The sequence below is a fragment of the Rhipicephalus sanguineus genome, chromosome 2, assembly GCF_013339695.2.
Source record: "Rhipicephalus sanguineus isolate Rsan-2018 chromosome 2, BIME_Rsan_1.4, whole genome shotgun sequence".
Taxonomy (NCBI): Eukaryota; Metazoa; Arthropoda; class Arachnida; order Ixodida; family Ixodidae; genus Rhipicephalus; species Rhipicephalus sanguineus.
This window is the reverse complement of record NC_051177.1, coordinates 145,524,488-145,543,572: the sequence shown is the minus strand read 5'-3', so window position 1 is coordinate 145,543,572 and position 19,085 is coordinate 145,524,488. Positions and strand designations below refer to the sequence as shown.

General features: G+C 47.8%; 1 protein-coding gene across 2 annotated transcripts in view; it reads right to left on the bottom strand.

The window, feature by feature from the left end:
• The window catches only part of LOC119381947 (sodium- and chloride-dependent neutral and basic amino acid transporter B(0+)-like), a 169,839-nt gene that overhangs the window by 126,982 nt on the left and 23,772 nt on the right, over positions 1-19,085 (bottom strand). For both annotated transcript variants that reach the window (XM_049412669.1, XM_049412670.1), the window contains exons 5-12: positions 17,177-17,309; positions 13,811-13,914; positions 13,624-13,748; positions 12,446-12,558; positions 10,121-10,249; positions 8,723-8,823; positions 7,049-7,149; positions 4,547-4,699 (exon numbers count right to left, since the gene is read on the bottom strand). In XM_049412669.1, coding sequence (XP_049268626.1) covers positions 7,131-7,149; positions 8,723-8,823; positions 10,121-10,249; positions 12,446-12,558; positions 13,624-13,748; positions 13,811-13,914; positions 17,177-17,309 — 724 coding nt within the window. In that variant the 3' untranslated portion in view covers positions 4,547-4,699; positions 7,049-7,130. The remainder of the gene's footprint in view (positions 1-4,546; positions 4,700-7,048; positions 7,150-8,722; positions 8,824-10,120; positions 10,250-12,445; positions 12,559-13,623; positions 13,749-13,810; positions 13,915-17,176; positions 17,310-19,085) is intronic.

Genomic DNA, 19,085 nt, shown 5'->3' with positions numbered 1-19,085 from the left:
GCCCCTAAGTGTACAAGGCTTACGGGTGAATTTGGAAACGAAGGAGGGGGGGAGATTAGGACATTTGGAATAAACTGGTGTTCTGATTGACACCTTGTCTTCTTTGTACATATAATAACGGAAATTATTAGCCGTTTTAAAGACGTTTAAGAAGGAGATTCTAGAAACATTGCTATAACGAAATGCTTCATTTGAAGTGCGTACGCACTATTGCAAACGGTATACCTTTCTATTGTTTAACCCATAAGTTTCCAATGTCTACCGCTGATGTTGCCCGGTGATGTACACCGTGCATCATGCATGACGGATACCCCCCTACTACAGGCTTTGTATGCGGGATGCGCACCACACGTGACTGGAAAGGTTTTCATGACGTGCGCGATAGGCATGTCATGTTACTTATGTCATAGCCTGTCAATCCTGTTCGCCGTACACACGTCCTCCGACTAATTTTGACGAAGAAGGCCATCATCAGGAAGGCATCCAAACGAAGGCAGCTTAATTGATAGGAACGGCGAAAGTGCCTTCGGTTCGCACAGAAATGATTCGAAGTTAAAAACATTCATTTTCGCATTTCACTTTCCCAGTAATATATCACCAGTTACTTCCAATAACCGCGCACCTCATATAAGTTTCGCTCCGTGTCTTTTGTAAGCCTTTTAAACCATCTGCAGCGAAAGCACTTAAATGCTGAAAGAAAGTTGACGCAGTGAAGAAAGGAAGGAACGCAGAGAGCGATGCACACGAGCGCTTATATTCTGTAAAACGTACGTACACCAACTCGCCCACATCGCCGTTCAATTGTAAACCGTTGTACAACGCAAATAATGTCGTGCCGCAAATGTTCTCAACATCGCGCAAAAACCCGGACAACTGATTGAGAGCCCACACACAATGTGCCGTGTCTCTCATTCAGTTGCCCCGTGTATTCTGCGCGCTGTTTTACGCAATGCCCAGAAAAATGTACGCTTAATGAAGCTATATATATTGGCCGCGGGCGCATTGGGAGCGCAGCTTGACGACTGCAGCGCCATTCTTTTTTAATATGTTGCAGTCGTATATATCCGCCAAATATAGCGCGGTGTAGCAGCCCGGGGCCCCGTTTTCTATGGCCCACGCTCAGCGAGAGGGCGGCCAGCTTCCGCTGATAGGGCAGGCAGACAAAGAAGTGCGCCGCAGGCTTCTCCGTCCTCCTCTTCCGGCTGTGATGATCGTCGACGGGATCACGTTGCGACCTGGCAGCGCATTCTGGTAGCGAGCGAAGATGTCGGGGTCCGCAGGTCCATAGCCGTCCTCGGGCTCCATCGCTGCGTATATATCCTGAGAACGAAGACGTATCGATGACGATGTGTTAGTGCGGTAGATTCTGTCTCACAAAAGATAGAGATGGGCGAACGAAAGGAGAATTGCTGGAACAACGATGGAGCAGCATCTGTGACGTGCCCGTAAAAGTCAAGAGAAGACCCGTCATACTGAGGCGCAATCTTGTACATGTTGTGTGATATATGACGTTCTATCGCGCCTCACAGCATTGGTTCGAGGCTCGTCTGACGGCCAGACGTGAGAACAGCAACCGGAAAAGGCCGTCCGGTCAATCATTTTGTCGTCTGCTAGGCAAAGAACAGGCATAGAATAGAGGAAAAGCTCTCCATAGGGTCCATGCATTAGAATATCCGACCACAAGGGCGCCTCCATTACCCCACCGTACGGGCGTTACCAGTCCCTGAAATGCGCGCCCGACTTGACGGTGGTATTAAATTTTCATCGTAATTAACGAAAGTGAGCTCCCGAAGTACAATTGTAAGTACGTGTCAACAGAAAGCGCAGACGACGACGCACTGCGACTCACCACTCTGTCCCAAGAGGCGCAATCGGCCACGATCTAGAACTCAAGTGGATATTGTGGCGCCATCGAGCAGGAGTGCCTGCAAACTCATCTTCATGAGCCGCGAGTTCCGCGCACAGTAAACTAGAAATCTTGTGAATGAACATTACACACTCCCTGCATGTTTGCAATTTGTCAAACTGTCCGTGTTTGATTTATATTGCCATTGAATAGCAACATTGAATAGAGCCAATTGTAGCCGATCTGTAAATAATTGCAAAGGCAAGAATGACATCGGTTGAGTAATGGCGGTCTTCTTGTGGTCGGCGCTCTTTCGGCCCAGCTTTTCCTCTAGTCTGTATTAACTCTATGCATAGAACGGACAGAGTCCGTTCCGTCCGACAGAACAGATATAGAACGGTCTCCGGGTGACTTGGATTGCATCTAAACGTAAGAGCTCGGACTGGAGAATTGAATTAGCCTGCTTTGTGCCTGGTTTAGTCTAATCCCGCGCCGATAGTTTGCGAAAACAACTACCACCCCCTCCCACCGAACATCTTGTGAAATTACGACACCGCCTAGCATTCAATCAAGACATTAGCACAAATAAATTATTAAAGTCACCGCGCTCTGCAATTGTACAAGAAGTGTACAAGAAGTCACAGAACGTGAACAAGATTGCGACCCTGCATTCGCACAGACGTACTTTCACTAGAAGAGATACAAAACAAGAAAGAGGTTGAAGCGCACCGAAAAACGTGGAGAGTAGAAGTGGACAGGACAGCGCTTACCCATTTCTACTTTCCACGTTTTCCGGTACGCTTCAGCCTAATTTTTGAAAGATGAACATAAACCAACTAGCCCAACTCACCATCTAGCTTGCTGAAGGAATAGAGGCTAGGAGGTTGATCCAGAACCAAAAGGTATTTGTTTTGGCATTAAACATGGAGGGAGGATCAAATAGAAATGAAAGAGGGACACGGCGTGAGAAACCGTCACATCACAAAACAGTTAACATTGAACGGTACTTTCAAGACGCGTAATTACGCATTCGTACACACAGTCCTCTGCGGCGACGAATCTAATAAAATGTACAATGTATAGTTGCGCTGCATGCAATTGCATTCTCGTAAAGAATCCAGAGCGCGGGAAAGGCGACACGGGAGGTGGCACACACACACAATATATGCGCATTTGTTGTGGATCCACCTTCGCCTCTCGTCTTTTGTGTTATATATATGCAGGCTCTTTACGGGACGTCTCTCACGCCGCGGGTTTGCCCCGCCACGGTGGTCTACTGGTTATGGCGCTCGACTGCTGACCCGAAGGTCGCGGGATCGAATCCCGGCCGCGGCGGCTGCATTTTCGATGGAGGCGAAAATATCCGAGGCCCGTGTACTTAGATTTGGGTGCACGTTAAAGAACCCCAGGTGTTCGAAATTTCCGGAGCCCTCCACTGCGGCGTCTCTCATAATCATATCGTGGTTTTGGGACGTTAAACCTCAGATATTATTACCATCTCACGGCGGGTTTGAACAACGGAACTGAAACACGGGGACACAAACCAAAGAAGCTCGTGCTTGGCCTTGTCAGTCAGTGATGTCTTTGTCCTTTTATTTTTGTCTCGTGTTTTCAGTCCCGCTGTTCAGACTCGGGATCAACTATTCTCGTGAACACTGACAGAAAAGATCGGGTAAAAAGGGTGTCTCTTCGTCCCGCAACAATATTTGTCATTTATTTTGCCTTCCTTTCCTTGCATTATCGCCGCGCGCCCGGCACTTTCTGGTGACGAACGGCATGTGCGCTATCAGCGTGACATAGCATTCTTGGTAGGAAAGTGGCTAGCGCCGAGTTTTCAAGAAAGGAAACGCAAGGAAGCCCGATGATGATTTGTGTTGTGGGACGAAAAGACGCCCTTTTTACTCGATCTCTTCTGCGAGTGAATGATTAGCGGCCTTCAGTACGTATGCCGTTCGGTTGCATCGTGCGGCTGTCATGGCGCTCATGACACTTCTGACCTCTGGACGGTGAGTACGGGAGTTCTTTTTTTCATTTCCCGGGGCATAGACGTACGCGCTGGGGCTCTAGGAGGACCATGCTCTCCCCCTTCCCATTCATGGCGGGTAAAGGCGGGAAATTTTTCGAACCTTCTTTTTTTGTTTGTGGCCGCTGGTGTAAGGCAACACTTTGAGCGGTATCGCAAAATAGATTAAAATTTGGGCAGGACCACCAGCATTTGCCTTCGGCAGCGCGCCTTTATTTCTGGCTGCTCGTGCAATGCAGCCCATATTCTTCTCATCGCCCATACGCTGGAAATGGTCACCAGCGATGTTTTTTGTGGAACAGTGACACCGCAAGGGTGAGACCACGGTGTAGGTGAGACCCACACATCTTAGTTGATTTCCTTTAAAAAATATGTGCTTGGCTATAATTCCCGTGAGAGCATTTGAACTTCCGTACAATACGGAAGTTACTTGTGGAAAGTGAAATATTTTTAGTGATGCACTTACTATAGTAAGTGCATCACCTATAGGTAGCGGGAGTACATGTGATGCCCCTCCCGCTTGCTACCTATAGGTAGCAAGCGGGAGGGGCATCACATGTACTCCGCGTCTTGTCCTTGTTCGCCAGTATCAAGTTCCATATAGTTATGACCAGGACCAACTACAGCCCAACTGTCTGTACAATTAGAAACATTGCTTTACGATGCGCCCGACTCACGTGGCCGTTCTCCGCGAAGGTGCGCATAACCTGCGTGATGACGGCTACTACGCAGCAAAGGACGATGGCCAGCTGGATGACGCCGGTCCAGGCTGGGTACACGTAGTCCAGCAGCCGATTCCTCTGGGCGTTCACCGAGCCGAGGCAGATCGTCTGCGAGCGACGAGGCGTCATATAGAATTCGCGACCCTAAAAGGGCCTAGTGCCTAGCGCGGCCATAATAAATCCTCTGTCATTGGCTCAAACCCCGGCCGCGGCGGTCACACTTCGATGGGGACTAAGTGCTAGAGGCCCGTGTACATATATTTAGATGCGTCTTCAGGAACTCCAGGTAGTTCAAATTTCCGGAGCCTTCCACAACGCGTGCCTCATAGTCATATCCTGGTTTCGGCACGTAAAACATAGCGTATTATTACTCTTATCCATAGTAAAATTGCTTGAGATCGTTCATGTCGACGAATAATGGGTCTATTTGTATTTGAGTGGATATGTTACATTTTTTGAGCCCGCCTCATCCGCAGCGATGTTCTTAGAGATGTTTGATTATGCTTGGTGTTTGATTATAGTGTGCACACTTTCACGTTCTAAGCGCACCACGCGCGTGACAATGACGTCACGCATAATCATTATCACTGCACAAGCTGCGTGCAAAGTTTACGGTGTCTTAAGGTCTTACTGAAGCCATTTCATCGCAACAAAGAAGACAAGACACCACGGGCGCTACACGATGCTATGGCGTATTCGTTTTCCGTGTCTTGTTTGCACTAATATAACTCTAATGCGTATTTATTTATTTCAGTGCCATTAAGGCTTCAAGGCTTTACAGAACGCTTTACATTAAGGCTCCAAGGTTTTACAGCGCTTGGCACAGCGAAGCACGGGCTCGCAGCCGTTCGCTGGATAACCTATTCCTTTATTTTTATATATTTCTTTATAGAGGTGGGCGGCCTTTTGTTTCTCTTTAGTTTTCTGTTTCTTTCTCCCTCTCTTTCTTTTTCTCTGTTTTTTCTGTCTTGTCTGTCTCTGTTTATGTCTATTTCTTTCTCTCTCTTTTTCTTTCTATTTTTTTCTGTTTGTTCCCTATGTTTGTCTCACTATCTCTGTTTCGCGCTTGCTTCCTCTTTCTATCATTTTTTTCTCTCTCTATTTCTTTCTTTCTCTGTCTTTGATTCTCTCTCTTTCTTTTCTGCATTTCCTCCCCTATGTTTCTCTCTTTCTCATTCATTATATGCTATCCTTTACTCTCCCCTCCCCCCACATCTCTCCTCCTCACCCTCACTTTTCTGTTCTACCCCCTTTACACAAGGCTACGCTATGTTCTGTCAGCGTGCCTGCACAGCCGAACGGTTAAAACGCTCGAATTCGGATCGTGGGTACGCGACTTCGAATCCCGCCGCCTCATGAGGAATTTTTTCGCCAAGATTTTCTCTTTCTTTAAATCTTTTTCTTTCTGTCTCTCTTTCTTCGCCCTCCTCCTCACATCTCTCCTTCGCTTTGTGCTCCCCCCTTGCTATACGCCGTACAAATCGGCGCACGTGTTCTGGGAGCGAAGCAGAAGATGAAGAAGAGAGCGCGTGCCGGTTATGATGATGATGATAATTCTGGGTCACGACATTTTACGCTGACCTAGAACAGCTTCGCTGTTAAAAATTCAATATTGTGGCTACTAAGAGTATAAATAACATTCAAGAGCAGCTTTAAATGCAATGGCATCTTTCAGTCGGGAAATATAGAGGTGGGCGGGCGGTTCCAGTCACTCGAGGTACTGGGAATAAGAGGATCGTAAAAGAATTTTGTGTGCGAGAAAGGAACGTGTATTTTGTGCTGATTGCCACATCTGTTCGATGCTTACACGATGGCTTCGAAGGATCAACAAACTTGCCCAGGAAGAAATTTATATATTAAGGCGCTCAATTTTTCAACCTTTAGGCGCGGACTGCACGGGCTTCATAGCGCGGCTGATAGTGGTTTGAAGTTAGGAAAGACGCTTATTTCGCTCATTCCTGCAACCTGTAATGGATGGAGCAGGGCACATCGTCTTGGGCAAGGGCCGCGAAAGACAAGTGAGCGGGAACAAGGAGCCCCTTTCTCCAGAGTATAGTGGCCACACCACCGAGCGCCACCTCGGTCCCCATAACAAAAACCGGTCGGTACCTGGCGGCACTGGGACTCGAACTCAGAACCTACCGCATTGGAGACTGACGCTCTAACCACTTGATAGCCGCTCACGGCTGAACCAGTGGAAGCTGCCTTTCTCATGTTCCTGTGCTGTCCTCTGCCGCTGGAAACGATTTGATGGGGTTTCGGAGTTTTGTTTGGTGTTCCGGGATAGCCAGAAAGAAAGCCTCAGAGATCGAGCGGGTGCAGTGACCATACCAAAACGCTTCGCGACTTTTCCGCTAGGAGATGGGCGCATGCGCCGTAGAGGCGTGAAAAAAAAAAGGATAGGCGGATTGCACATTTAAAAGCACGCGGGGCCGCCGTCCCCGGCTGTTTTCTTACCAGGAGAGCCACGGGACAGCAGTATCGCCAGCAGACGAGCAGAAAGGTTGACGGCGTCTGCCCCGTCATAAACTGTATGTCGTCATTCAGCCGGAGGACGCCTGCAATAAACGAGGAGTGCGGGTTTCACAGAACGTGCCTGGGCCGAATTTCGCGTACTGATTATTTTTGTTCGTTAAGTAGTACTCTTCGCAATCGGCCAAGCGAGATTCCAGTTCCTATGAATTTTTTAGCCTGTAATGACGTGTCGAGCATCAAGGCTGCCTGAAGTTTTCTCTGATACGAACCGTTCGATATAACGTGAGACGTTATTGTAATACATGCCAATATATTTCTTGGAGTAGCGTAGACATGCGCTTATGCTTGTCCTTTGTGTCTTTGGTATCATAGTGATGCGCTACCAATTCATCACAGCATCGATTTGTTTCTGGAATTTGGCACCACTTGTAGTTGTAGACATTGAAATAAGCGCGGTCAGTCGGTACAGCGTGAACACGCGTGCAGCAGCGGTGGTTACGAGCACCGGAAACAAAACGTTACGCAAAGTGTGCGTGATGCTGAAAGCCGATCCATACATGAAGCACACAGTGTGCTCTGAGCTTGTACCTTTGTTTCACTTCTAGTTTTCTGATAAGCCAAGACACAAGCATTTGTTTGCTGGCAGAAGAGTACAGAAGACCGAAAAACCGTCGAGGTGCAGCAAGCATGCTATGTTCCATTTTATTTATTTTTGTCATTTTTGTAAGTTCGGCTATAACATTAGCCGAGCCACCCCGTGTAAGCTCATATTCTTAAACTTCGCACAGATCTGCACTCTGCACGCTATGAGCACACAACATTTATGGAAAGCAAACCTGAGACCGGACATCAAACGAAAACTGAAGACACACAAGGAGCTGCAATAGTTACGTGACATATAATATCCCCATGTACGCAGTCGAAATTAAGCAGAAGTCCCTCAGTCTATGCCACGTTTCATAATCGCGATCATGGTTTGGCCCACGACCGGCCGTGGTCGCTGCGCCAAACCACCCGCCGTCGTCGCTGCACCGCTAAGCTCGAATACGCGGACTCGATTCCCAGCCACGGTGCGGTCGATTAGGGTGGCATTGTTGGCTTGTTGGTATACTGCATACTAATCGGTGGTAGCGCACGCTACATGACAGGGACAACAGATAAGGCACACGCGACAGAACAGCGCTAACATTCAAAAACTAACAAGCCGCGGTGGTCGTATTTCAATTGGGACGAAAACGCAATAAACACTCACGCATTTTAAGGGCATGTTAAAAAACCACGAGTAATCAAAACTAAAACGGGCGAAATTGATCAGATTTCATCACTCCGCTAAAGATACCAGCGTCCGCTTTTTGGAAATATCAATGCGGCAACGCGTGCTCTTCGCAGAAAGGGCTCCAATTCACCCATTTGTCCCTACCTCCTGTCTTACTAATTAGGAGTTAATAGATTTTCCTTAATTACTGCCGATATCGATGTCTCAGTCCGGTTAATATGTCTGCCGCCACAGAAAAAGTAATTGTGAAGGCAGTGAGCAAATATTCCATTTCCATTATTTTTGAGGATTTCCGGACACATTTCTTGAAACACCCTGTATGCAGGCTAACTGGTCCCTTATAATTCACATAGCTGTACGAACAAGAGCGGTTGGCTCACCGTATCCGTTGACTAGAAGGAAGGACTTCAGCCAACGCGATCCACGGCACCAGGTCTATGTAGGTGACGTAATCGATCAAGTTCAAGACGTAAAGACCTCCCTGCGAGGGAAAATGAGCGTCGAATGTACGATGGTCACCATTGTGTACATGAACATGTACACCGCGACGGAGCTTATATACAGACGTTAAGATATGTATAAACTGGCACATTATGTGCATTGAACGGGGCTCCATTTTACAGACAAGGTATATGACACGATATGAGTACGGTCAGCGCCTCCGAGGCGCTGGTACGGTTACATACACTACCCGTGCCAGCTCTTCTTGAAGTCGCTGGACGACGTTTGATGGTAGGCTACGGTATGTACCACGCATAGGTTTTCGTTTTTTTTTTTTTTCTTGTACCGCCAGCAGCCAACAACTCGTGTGTGTGGCTTGATAAAGAAGATAGAAAATAGACGCCACTTAGCGGGCCATGCAATATATCAGAATTTAATTACTCTCTGCGTAGCAAGCTCTCACAAATGGAAAACACGACTGCATCCTCACATTGAACAAAATTTTCAGCACAATCCCGCTGGGCTTGGAAACGAAATATTGTTGCGAGAAAACATACACTTAAAGGGACGCTAAAGGCAAAAACGGTTTTTCTTGTAATAGTAGATTACTCTTTCGCGGTACAAAAAACAGCACGCTTGCTGCGAGGAGACGCTGGGCGAGCAAGAAAACGCGCATAAAGAAAATGCGGGTGGCGACGCCATCCCGAAGCTTCCGAACCAGTAACCGTGACCTCATAGATTTTGACGGCGTCTATTAGGGCCTACGCAGTTCCTAATCGGTAAAGTACACTGTCTTCTTAGGGAGCCGGAGACTTAATATGCACAGTTTCATGAAATTTCGTTGAGCCAATGAGGCCAAAATGCGAAAAAGCACTTTGAACTCCGTGACGTCACCATTGGGGAATTCGGCGGGAAACTTAAAAGTGAGACTTGGACATTATTTTGCTCATTAATAAACCCATGGTGGCGAAATTAACGACGCTATAGTTTTCAGAGTATAATTTATCACTCTAAACTAATTTATTGTTTCATACACTTAATTGTCCCTTTAACGTGAAAAACCGCATGTGGGCCGAGTGAGAACTGGCCTCCATCGTGACGACTGGCTGTGCGTCTCTTGTAAATTACATCGTTTAAGTAACATCCCTTATCTGTGTTTCGCAAGACGTAGCTTTCTGATGCATGCATCGGCATTCCATCACCATTGGTATCTTAGGGTGATATGACAGGCTGACGACGTCGTTGCTGATTCGGCTCATTGTTATGAGTGGTAGTTCGTTGTATGCGGTATTGTTAAAAGTGAAACTCGCACTACACTGACACTGACGCCCACTTACGCCTGTTGCCGCGGGTAGGGAGAGAATATACATGAAGGTGCACGTGGTCACGGTGCATAGCAGGCGGTGTGGCTTGAACGACGGGTAGACGTCCACGAAGGTTGACACTCCTATCTCCACGAACGCCACCTGGCGAAGAAGGAAGGCATCAAGGGTTGAGCGATCAAGTCGAGCGAGCAGTACAGGCGTAGTTAATTGATAAATGTATAGAGCTGAATATACCAGTCAGTTGGGCTTGTTGGTGGCTGTTCATACTTCGTTCTTAAGATTACGGACAGGGATGAAGAGACGACAGCAGTGGATCGTGCGTTAACAGTTCATTCATTCGTATTGTGTGATGCCTTATGGAGAGGTTAAAGATGAGAGAGGCGAAGCGAGGGAGAGCGAAAGATAGCAAATAACAAAGAGCCGCCAGATCCCACGCATTGTGGGAATCGATGTAATGCGAAGCAGCCAGCAAAGAGCTGCATACATCGTCTTGTCTGTCATTGAGGAAAATGCGTGCCACTCATGTATTTATGTTCGTTACACAGTAACGTCGCGCAATACCAATTTCGGGGTAGACCAAGCTAGCGAAACGGACGCCAGGCACCATGAGCGTGGCACGTAAGTCATGCTGTACATGACATGCGTGTCATGATTTTCACGTTAACTCGTGTTATTTATGTCCGTTACACAGTAACGTCGCGCCATACCAATTTCGGGGTAGATCAAGCAAGCGAAACGGCCGCCAGCGCACCATGAGCGTGGCACGTAAGTCATGCTGTACATGACATGCGTGTCATGACTTTCATATTAACTAGTGTTATTTATGTTCGTCACAGTCACGTCGCAAAATACAAATTTTCGTGTATATCAAGCTAGCGAAATGGCCGCCAGCGCACCATGAGCGCGGCACGTAAGTCATGCTGTACATGACATGTTCGCCATGATTTTCATGTTAAGTCGTGTTATTTATGTTCTTCACACAGTCACGTCGCGCAATACCAATTTCGGGGTAGATCAAGCTAGTGAAACGGCCGCCAGCGCACCATGAGCGCGGCACGTAAGTCATGCTGTACATGACATGCTTCTCATGATTTTCATGTTAAGTCGTGTTATTTATGTTCGTCACACAGTCACGTCGCGCAGTACCAATTCCGGGATAGATCAAGCTAGCGAAACGGCCGCCAGCGCACCATGAGCGTGGCACGTAAGTCATGCTGTACATGACATGCGTGTCGTGATTTTCATGTTTACTCGTGTTATTTATGTTCCTCATACAATCACGTCACAAGATACTAATTTTGGTATATATCAAGCTAGCGAAACGGCCGCCAGCGCACCATAAGCGTGGCACGTAAGTCATGCTCTACATGACATGCGTGTCATGATTTTCATGTTAACTCGTGTTATTTGTGTTCGTTACACAGTAACGTCGCGCAATATTAATGTTGATATATATCAAGCTAGCGAAACGGCCGCGAGCGCACCATGAGCGTGTGGCATGTATATCATGCTGTACATGATATGCGTGTCATGATTTGCACGTTAGGACCTCTCACTTATGTTCGTCATGCACTCTTGTCACGCAGTACCAATTTTGGTATATATCAAGTAAACGAAACGGCCGTAAGAGCACCAAGACTGTGGCATGTATATCATGTCGTTCATGACATGCATGTCATGATTTTCATGTTATGACTCGTCATTCATGTTCATCATACAGTCATGTTACGCCATACCAATTTTGGTGCACATCCGATTAACGAAACGAGCAGGAGAGTACGAAGTCGTAGGTTCAGTGTGAAGCGTCGCGAAGGAAAGCGATTTCTGCTCGAGCAAATTGTAATGAGGGCACGCTACTACATTCTTTCTTTCATCTCCCGAACATCGTCCTCACCGCCGACCGCAAGCAACACGCCGTTACGAATCATTAGCGTTTCTTGTTTGTCTAGTCTTCTGTCTTGTCACATATATCCGATCCTAAACTTTATACCGCACATTTTTCGATCATAATCTGTGGTATGTGGCTTAATCCTCGTGCGTTCACAAACAAGCTGGCGAAGCTTTAGCGCATTCGGTCGAGCACTTAATTTATACTTGAATATTTTTTATAAACACGCGAGTGGCCTTAGAGTCGGGCAACACTGGCGCACTCGCGAACCAAAAGCGTTGAAATCCTAATGTCCCACAACCAAGGTCCTGTTCGAAAGTCCTTGAGTGACAGCGTACTAAAACTTCCAAAAAGCTTTCGAAAACTTTATCGATTCCAACATGCCATCGAACACCAAAACGCAAAAGCCGCCGAAGCAGCCAGCTTGACCACTGGTCGCACGAGCTTACCAAGCCGTCGAAGGCTAGCACGCACACGAGCAGGTAGAAGGCGATGCACCACAGCTCAGGGTGGCGGAAGTGCTTGACGCTCTCCGGGTACATGACGAAGGCGTAATCGTAATCTGCGACAACGAGAGCAAGAACAGTGCGATGGCCGTTAGACTTATCTCTCTTCCATTTTATCATGCATGTTGGTGCGGAAATGTTGTAGAGTGTGAGTTACTGCCCATGCGACGGACAGATGGTCCGAGACCCACGTATCGTATACATTCCGATCTCGAAGGACGCTAATGTATACACGCCAAGGTCGGTTCAAAAAGCCCCTTTCCCACGCCTTCCACCCCACTTGTTTCTTCTTATAAGCAACAGTCTCTGAACGAGGAAGAAATTCAGAAAAAGATGGAGGCTTGAAGAGATTGAAGATGAATGAACAGGCGGTGTCGCTGAATACAACACTTTGACAACTCACCTTGTCTTCTTCAAGGCAAAAAAATACAACGCCACTTGTCGGAACGTTGGCTCCAGCGACCGCCAATGATTTTTAAAGGAGTACTGACACGATTTTGAAGTGCAGAAAAACGGACGTTTTTGGTTTCCTTGGCATGTAGTGTTAACGCTTTCCCCACACCGCATCCGGGAAACACGTATAAATATTTAAGTTTGATTTTAAATTTTTCATCTCCCAGCATCTGCAAGGCAGCTTCACCGCATGGAGAGCCCTATGACGTTTCAAGTCAGCTCACTTGGTTTGCGAAGTCTGGGTTCTGCATGCAGCCTAAACCACAGAAATCGCTGTCGGAGGCACTGGACGACAGTTCACTCATCATGAACCACGTTCGACTGACAGCAAAGGACAGCAGGTGCATATTTCGTAGGTTGCAGCTGCCCGTGACGTCACGGGCAGACTTGACACGTCGCTATGAAGCCGCCCTCTCGAAACCGAAACCGAAACTGCTGGTTGAAAGAAGCGGCATTAAAAATATATGCAATGCATCCCCAGGCACCACGACACTCTATTTAGGGTTCTCGATACCCGTGCTTTCATTTAGCGCAACAACCCGAAAAATTTTTAAATTCATGTCAGTACTCCTTTAAGTCTCTGAACTAGGCGAACAATCATGGTGAAACAAACTCCGTAAAGTTTCGATCGACGCTTTAAGAAAAGGGCGGATTAGAGGGACACGCACCTGAAGTGACCAGGTCGTCGAAGTCCACGCCATAGAGCAAGGTGGCGTGGCCGTACAGAGCGAACACCATGCAGCCGGAGAAGAAGCTGAAGCAGAAGTCGGCCCCGACAAGCTGCACGATGTTCCTGCGCCAGAAGCGGAGTGAGAAGCGCAGTTCACGACCACGGCGGGCCTCCTATAAACTCACATTGAGAGCGGCCACTCGAACGGCTTGTAGCTGCCGTAGCCAGTGAGCGTGCCCAGAGCCAGTCCCATGCTGAAGAGAAGCTGCTGAGAAGCCGCTCGCCACGTCTGTGTTTGAGAAAGAAGCGTGTAATAGAGGTGTCACTAGACTTCGTGTGCATGAGCTTTCCAAGCACCCTCTAAAGATAATTTTCACTGTGTGCGCGTTTGCTCTCGTCCACACAATGCCGTAAAGTTTCTTGCCTCTCGGTTATGCAGTAAAGCGAATGGTCCTCCATCTCATGTCTTCGTCTTTTTGACAATGAAGTTTTGACAATGAAGTGACAATGAAGTTTTTGACAGTGAAGCTGTTTTACAATGAAGTTAAACCAAATAGCCCAATTTTGCACACTGTTGCAGCGAATGACGTTACGGTCCCTTCAGCCAGAATTCGCTAAGCGCTCCGAAATACAGTAGGAAGACTACGTTGGCTGAAGAGGCTTTTTGCATGCATTCAAGAGCCCTTGAATCGCATCTGACAAATCACAGAACTGTCGCACTTATTTCTCGGCTTTTCCAGTCCTTTCACCACACACAGTGACGCGAATAGAACGCCCCACGTGAGGTAACCGGTCGGTTGGCCCATATACGATGTATATGTGTTCTGATTCACCTGCTCTCACGCTTTGAAGCGACTATATATACGTAGCTAAACTGAACTATGCGTAGCTAAAGCGTTACCGAAGCGATAATTCATTTCGCATCATAGGCAAGCGTACCACGATGTCTATGAGCTTGGGCCAGTCCGGGTACAAGTAGGCGCTCATTCCTCGCATGGAGCCGCGTTGCACCACGCTGGACAGCAACAGGGTGAACAGCAGCGCGAACGACATCCACGTAGTGCCCATCGCCAGCTGAGGCCGCCCGCGAGTGGAGAGAAAGAAAGAAAAAATCAGGCGAAGCTTGCACTAAGCCCTACAAGGCTTGGAACAGCAAAACTGGACGATTCTGAAGACTAATCTGGTTGCTTCTAGGTTGTTTCTCGGTCTTAGCGAGGTGATGCAGGTTGTCTAGTCTAGGGCTTTATCAAGGTGATGCTAGGTTGTTTCTGCGTTGATTCTCAGCGCAGAGAGGTTCGAGTTAAGCCACAGACAAAGACGCGACACGGATGGTCCAAACACCAGAGACATAAACTCGCACTGAAACTAAGCGTTCGCACCTCTCATAGATCTACTGGGCACGTCGTCGTTGGCGTAGGCCTTGCATCGCTTCGGGGCATAGGCGTGCGCACAGGGGGGGGGGGCAGGGGGGGAGGCCGCCCCCCTAATCACCTATAAGGGGGGGGCGCAAAATCTGCCCCGTACATTGACCCTTCTAGTCACTTAAGACGGGGGGGGGGGTGCAAAATCTGCGCCATACATTGACTTAGTAGGGTGGGGGGGCGCTGCGAGGAACCTTTGCCCTCCCTGATGGGGAACCCTGCGCACGCCTATGCTTCGGGGTCTTCTCGCAGCCGCCTTGCCTAAGTTACGGAAATACGGCACGGAAGTACGGTAAGGTCGTACGGTAGCGCTCCTCCTTTCCCGCTCGTTGTGCTATTGCCGGTGAAGGCACCCAACACCACAAAAGCTTTTTCAAAAATTACTGTGCAGGTTTTCACGCCTCATTGTTGCCTGTCAGCCGACGCATTGTTAACTAGGAACCTGTCGTTCGGGGGGGGGGGGGGGGCGCACTGCTCACTGGAACTGGAAGCGGGTTAAACACAACTAGCGGGAAAGGAGGAGCGTTACCGTACTGCCTTACCGTATTTGCGTACCGTATTTCCCTAACTTGATAAAAGACTAATCTCTCATTGTAGGTACTCGGGATCTTCGGCTCACCGCCGTCGCTTCGCAACCATTTAAAATGTTGGGCTAATTGTTGCCTTCTTCCTTTTTAGTGGAAGTTGGTGTGTAGTGGAATTTGCCCAATTTATGTGGCACATACCCGTTTATGATGATGATAGTTTTGATAGGCCACACAGTGGCACATACCCGCTTGATGACGATAGTATTGTTCATTTTTAGTCCATGGATCAGTTGTCAGAAGTGGGATTCACCCCACTTCTGTGGCGCATACCCGTTTATGATAGTGATAGTTTTCTTTTCGTACGGGGTGAACAAGGAACGATTTGCTGAGCAGCTGCTGTTAAAAAAAAAACAAATAAACAATGACAACGCCGATTTCGCGGTATAGGTGACGCACTTGCCGTTTTACAGACATTCCAAGAAACATTAGTAGGATGTTTTTACAGAGATTCAAACGCCACGTTAGGTCACCTTCATTTGGATTGTGAATGCTGCTTATTCGTGCACCCCAGAGGAACGCGGAAGACGTGCCTGACATCGATGACAAAGGTCAGATATTGCCACGTGAGTTTCATTTATTTCCGCTGCCTTAGCTTCCCCGTTTACATCGAATGGTCCATCGTGTGTCCTTATATATAGACGAGCAAATCAATGATTGCGGCATGTCTAGCCATCTTCCTTGTCTCCGTGTGCGCGTCTCGGAGATCCAATAACGCCTGTCTAAGAGCTTGTCAAACATAAGCGGCAATCTCGATTCGATTATCTGCATCTCGGATCAGCCCCGCGATGACGACCTCCCTCCGACGGGGGCGAAATACAAATACATTTAAACGTACGCACGTCAAAGAACCACATGAGTCAAAATTAAACCGGTGTCCCTCCGTCCAGCTTCACTTGACGACGTCCCCTATAATCATATCGTGATATAGGCACGCGAAATCCCAGAATTTATAATCTTTATCTTTGCTGTGAGGACACTGCATTCGTGTAAAAGTGCGTATATAGTCTCTTCCACCTGCATGCATCCGCGCTTTAAAAGCCACCTAACAATATCGCTTGCATCAACGCTATCGTAATGGAACTCTGCTATGCGGCGACTGATTAAGTTATAAACCGGCCCACAGACCATTTTAGTGTTTGTATGTTGTTTTATCACAGGGAACTTGTTATACCGCTGTTTTTTTTTTCTTACATCGCACCGCGAACTTTCTTGGTAAAAAGACGAAGCATATCAGCGGCTACCATGCAGGTAAATAATGAACTGAATTGGTTTAAGGAAAAGTACAGAAAATGTACATATTTACTGGAACGAATAAGGCAACCTTTAAAGGCGAGGTTGCTGCACTCGACCGCAACAGCCATCGCCAATCTCATCAACTTAGCTTTTTCTAGTGTATAGTCTATAGCACCAAGTGTAGTCCAGTCTTTTTTTTTTTTTTGCTTTTTGTCGCTGTGACACACCACTCTGCAAGGTCACATTTAAGTATTTTCCTTAAACAAAAGCGAAACGCTTTTCCGATCGTCCAGTGTTGCCAAAGGCGCACCTTTGCGTAGCTTCGAACGCCTTTCAACATGCTGAGTAACTCGGCAAGGCAGCACAGGCTGATGATCAGCAGCATGTCGGGATGCAAGTCGCCGATCTCTTCAATGCCGGAGCTGAGGCGCAACACTTTCTTTCTGCAAAGGGAAACGATCCAATGTAAATCAATGTGGCCACAGTCATTGGGGAGCTCTAATCGGGCACCAATGGCAAGTGACACCGTAGAAAAAAAAAGGCTCTGTGTGCAGTATTCTGCAAGAGTCGAAAAAGTGGACTGTCCACTTAAGCGAGCGTTGATTGGTTAAGGTTCGATAGCAGCTGTTACGCTTGGCGCCGATCCGACACCCCCAGCTTTGTCCTCTCAGCACGAGATGAAATTGACAACTTGGCCGTTTAGTGTACTCTTACGGTATATACGCTTCAAGGTCATTGAGCAACTTATGAATTAGTTGAGCGCTCGCCGAAGTTTCAGCAGGCGGTCATTTTATGCATGCCTCCGTCGGGTTCATGGTTGTGGCTTGTAACGGTGTATTGCTTTCTTCGCACAAAAACGGTTGACAAAAATCTGCATACGCTTTCGCAAGTATCGCTCCGAGAGCCGAGTTGCGTATTGCACGCGGCTTCACGCAATACTCGTAGCCTATTTATTTTGTTTCGTTTAACAAAGCAGAAAACTGGGCGAGTTGGTAGGTATTCATCGTCACAGGATAGCGCGCACTTACAACGGGGACACAGGGAGAAAAACACAACATAAGCGCTAAGCGCAACGCAAGCGCTGTGTTGTCGTGTTCTTCTCCCTGTGTTCCCGTTGTAAGTGCGCGCTATCCTGTGACGATGTTTCGTTTATAATTCCTGTGTTTTCTTTTTTCCTGAATCAGTTTGTAGCGATAGCGCGCCTCTGTGTCAGAACACCTGCTTGCCACGCAGACGGCCTAGGTTAGATTCTCACTCGGACAAAAAATTTTATTAGATGTCGAGCAGCTTATGGCGGGGGCTTTGTCCGTCCCTCCTTCCCGCGGCGTCCACCCCCCACTGCGCATACGCGTCCCCTTGCCCTTCTCTCTCCTCTAGGAATCCTCTACTCTACGGATCGGCGCGCGACAGGTGGTGCGACAGCTGCATGCTCCGCTGGGGGAGCCACGGTAGTTCCGCGGTATAAAATGACGGAGCGCGCGCGCCTCATTCTCTCCTGCGCAACGCCGCCGCCAGTGTCAGAGTTAGCGTCAGCAAAAGCGCAAGCGCCAGCGCCAGTGTCAACGTCAGCGCTGACACTGGCGCTGACACTGGCTCTCCGCTGCTTCGCATCCACACATGTTTCCCTTTAGTGAGAGATGGTGTAATTTTTGTTATTTTATTTGGCATCTTTCCGATTTTTCGGTGAAGGACAAGATGATGATTTTTCGCTCACAACCAACGACACCGATGCCGACGCCGGAATTTCTGCAAAACGAGCTCTTTAACGCTATTGCATTAATATAGCATGGACAGCCGCAGCAGTATGTTGTGACGAACTCGTCACTCCACGCACGTGATAAAAAGATGTCCGCAGCTTGCCCTAGTGACGCAAGGCTGGAACCAACGGCGGAGCTAGTGTTCGACATAGCTTCTAAGTTTTCCTAGTAATTCCAAGCTTTTGCTAGAGATGCAAAATGTCTTCGAATGTTTTGGCGGGAACATGCCACGACACTAGCTGTGACGCTATTATATAGATTTTAGTCACGTGACTAGTTGTTACGTGGTTTTTGGCGGGAACGTGTCACGTGGCTATAACTTTTACGTGATTTTAAGCGATTTTACTAACTGTTACGTGGCTTTTGGGGAACGCGTCACGTGAGTCGTGACTTAGTTGTTACGTAATGCTACGTAATTTTAGTCACGTGACCAGTTGAGTGATGTTACGTGGTCATGTAAAA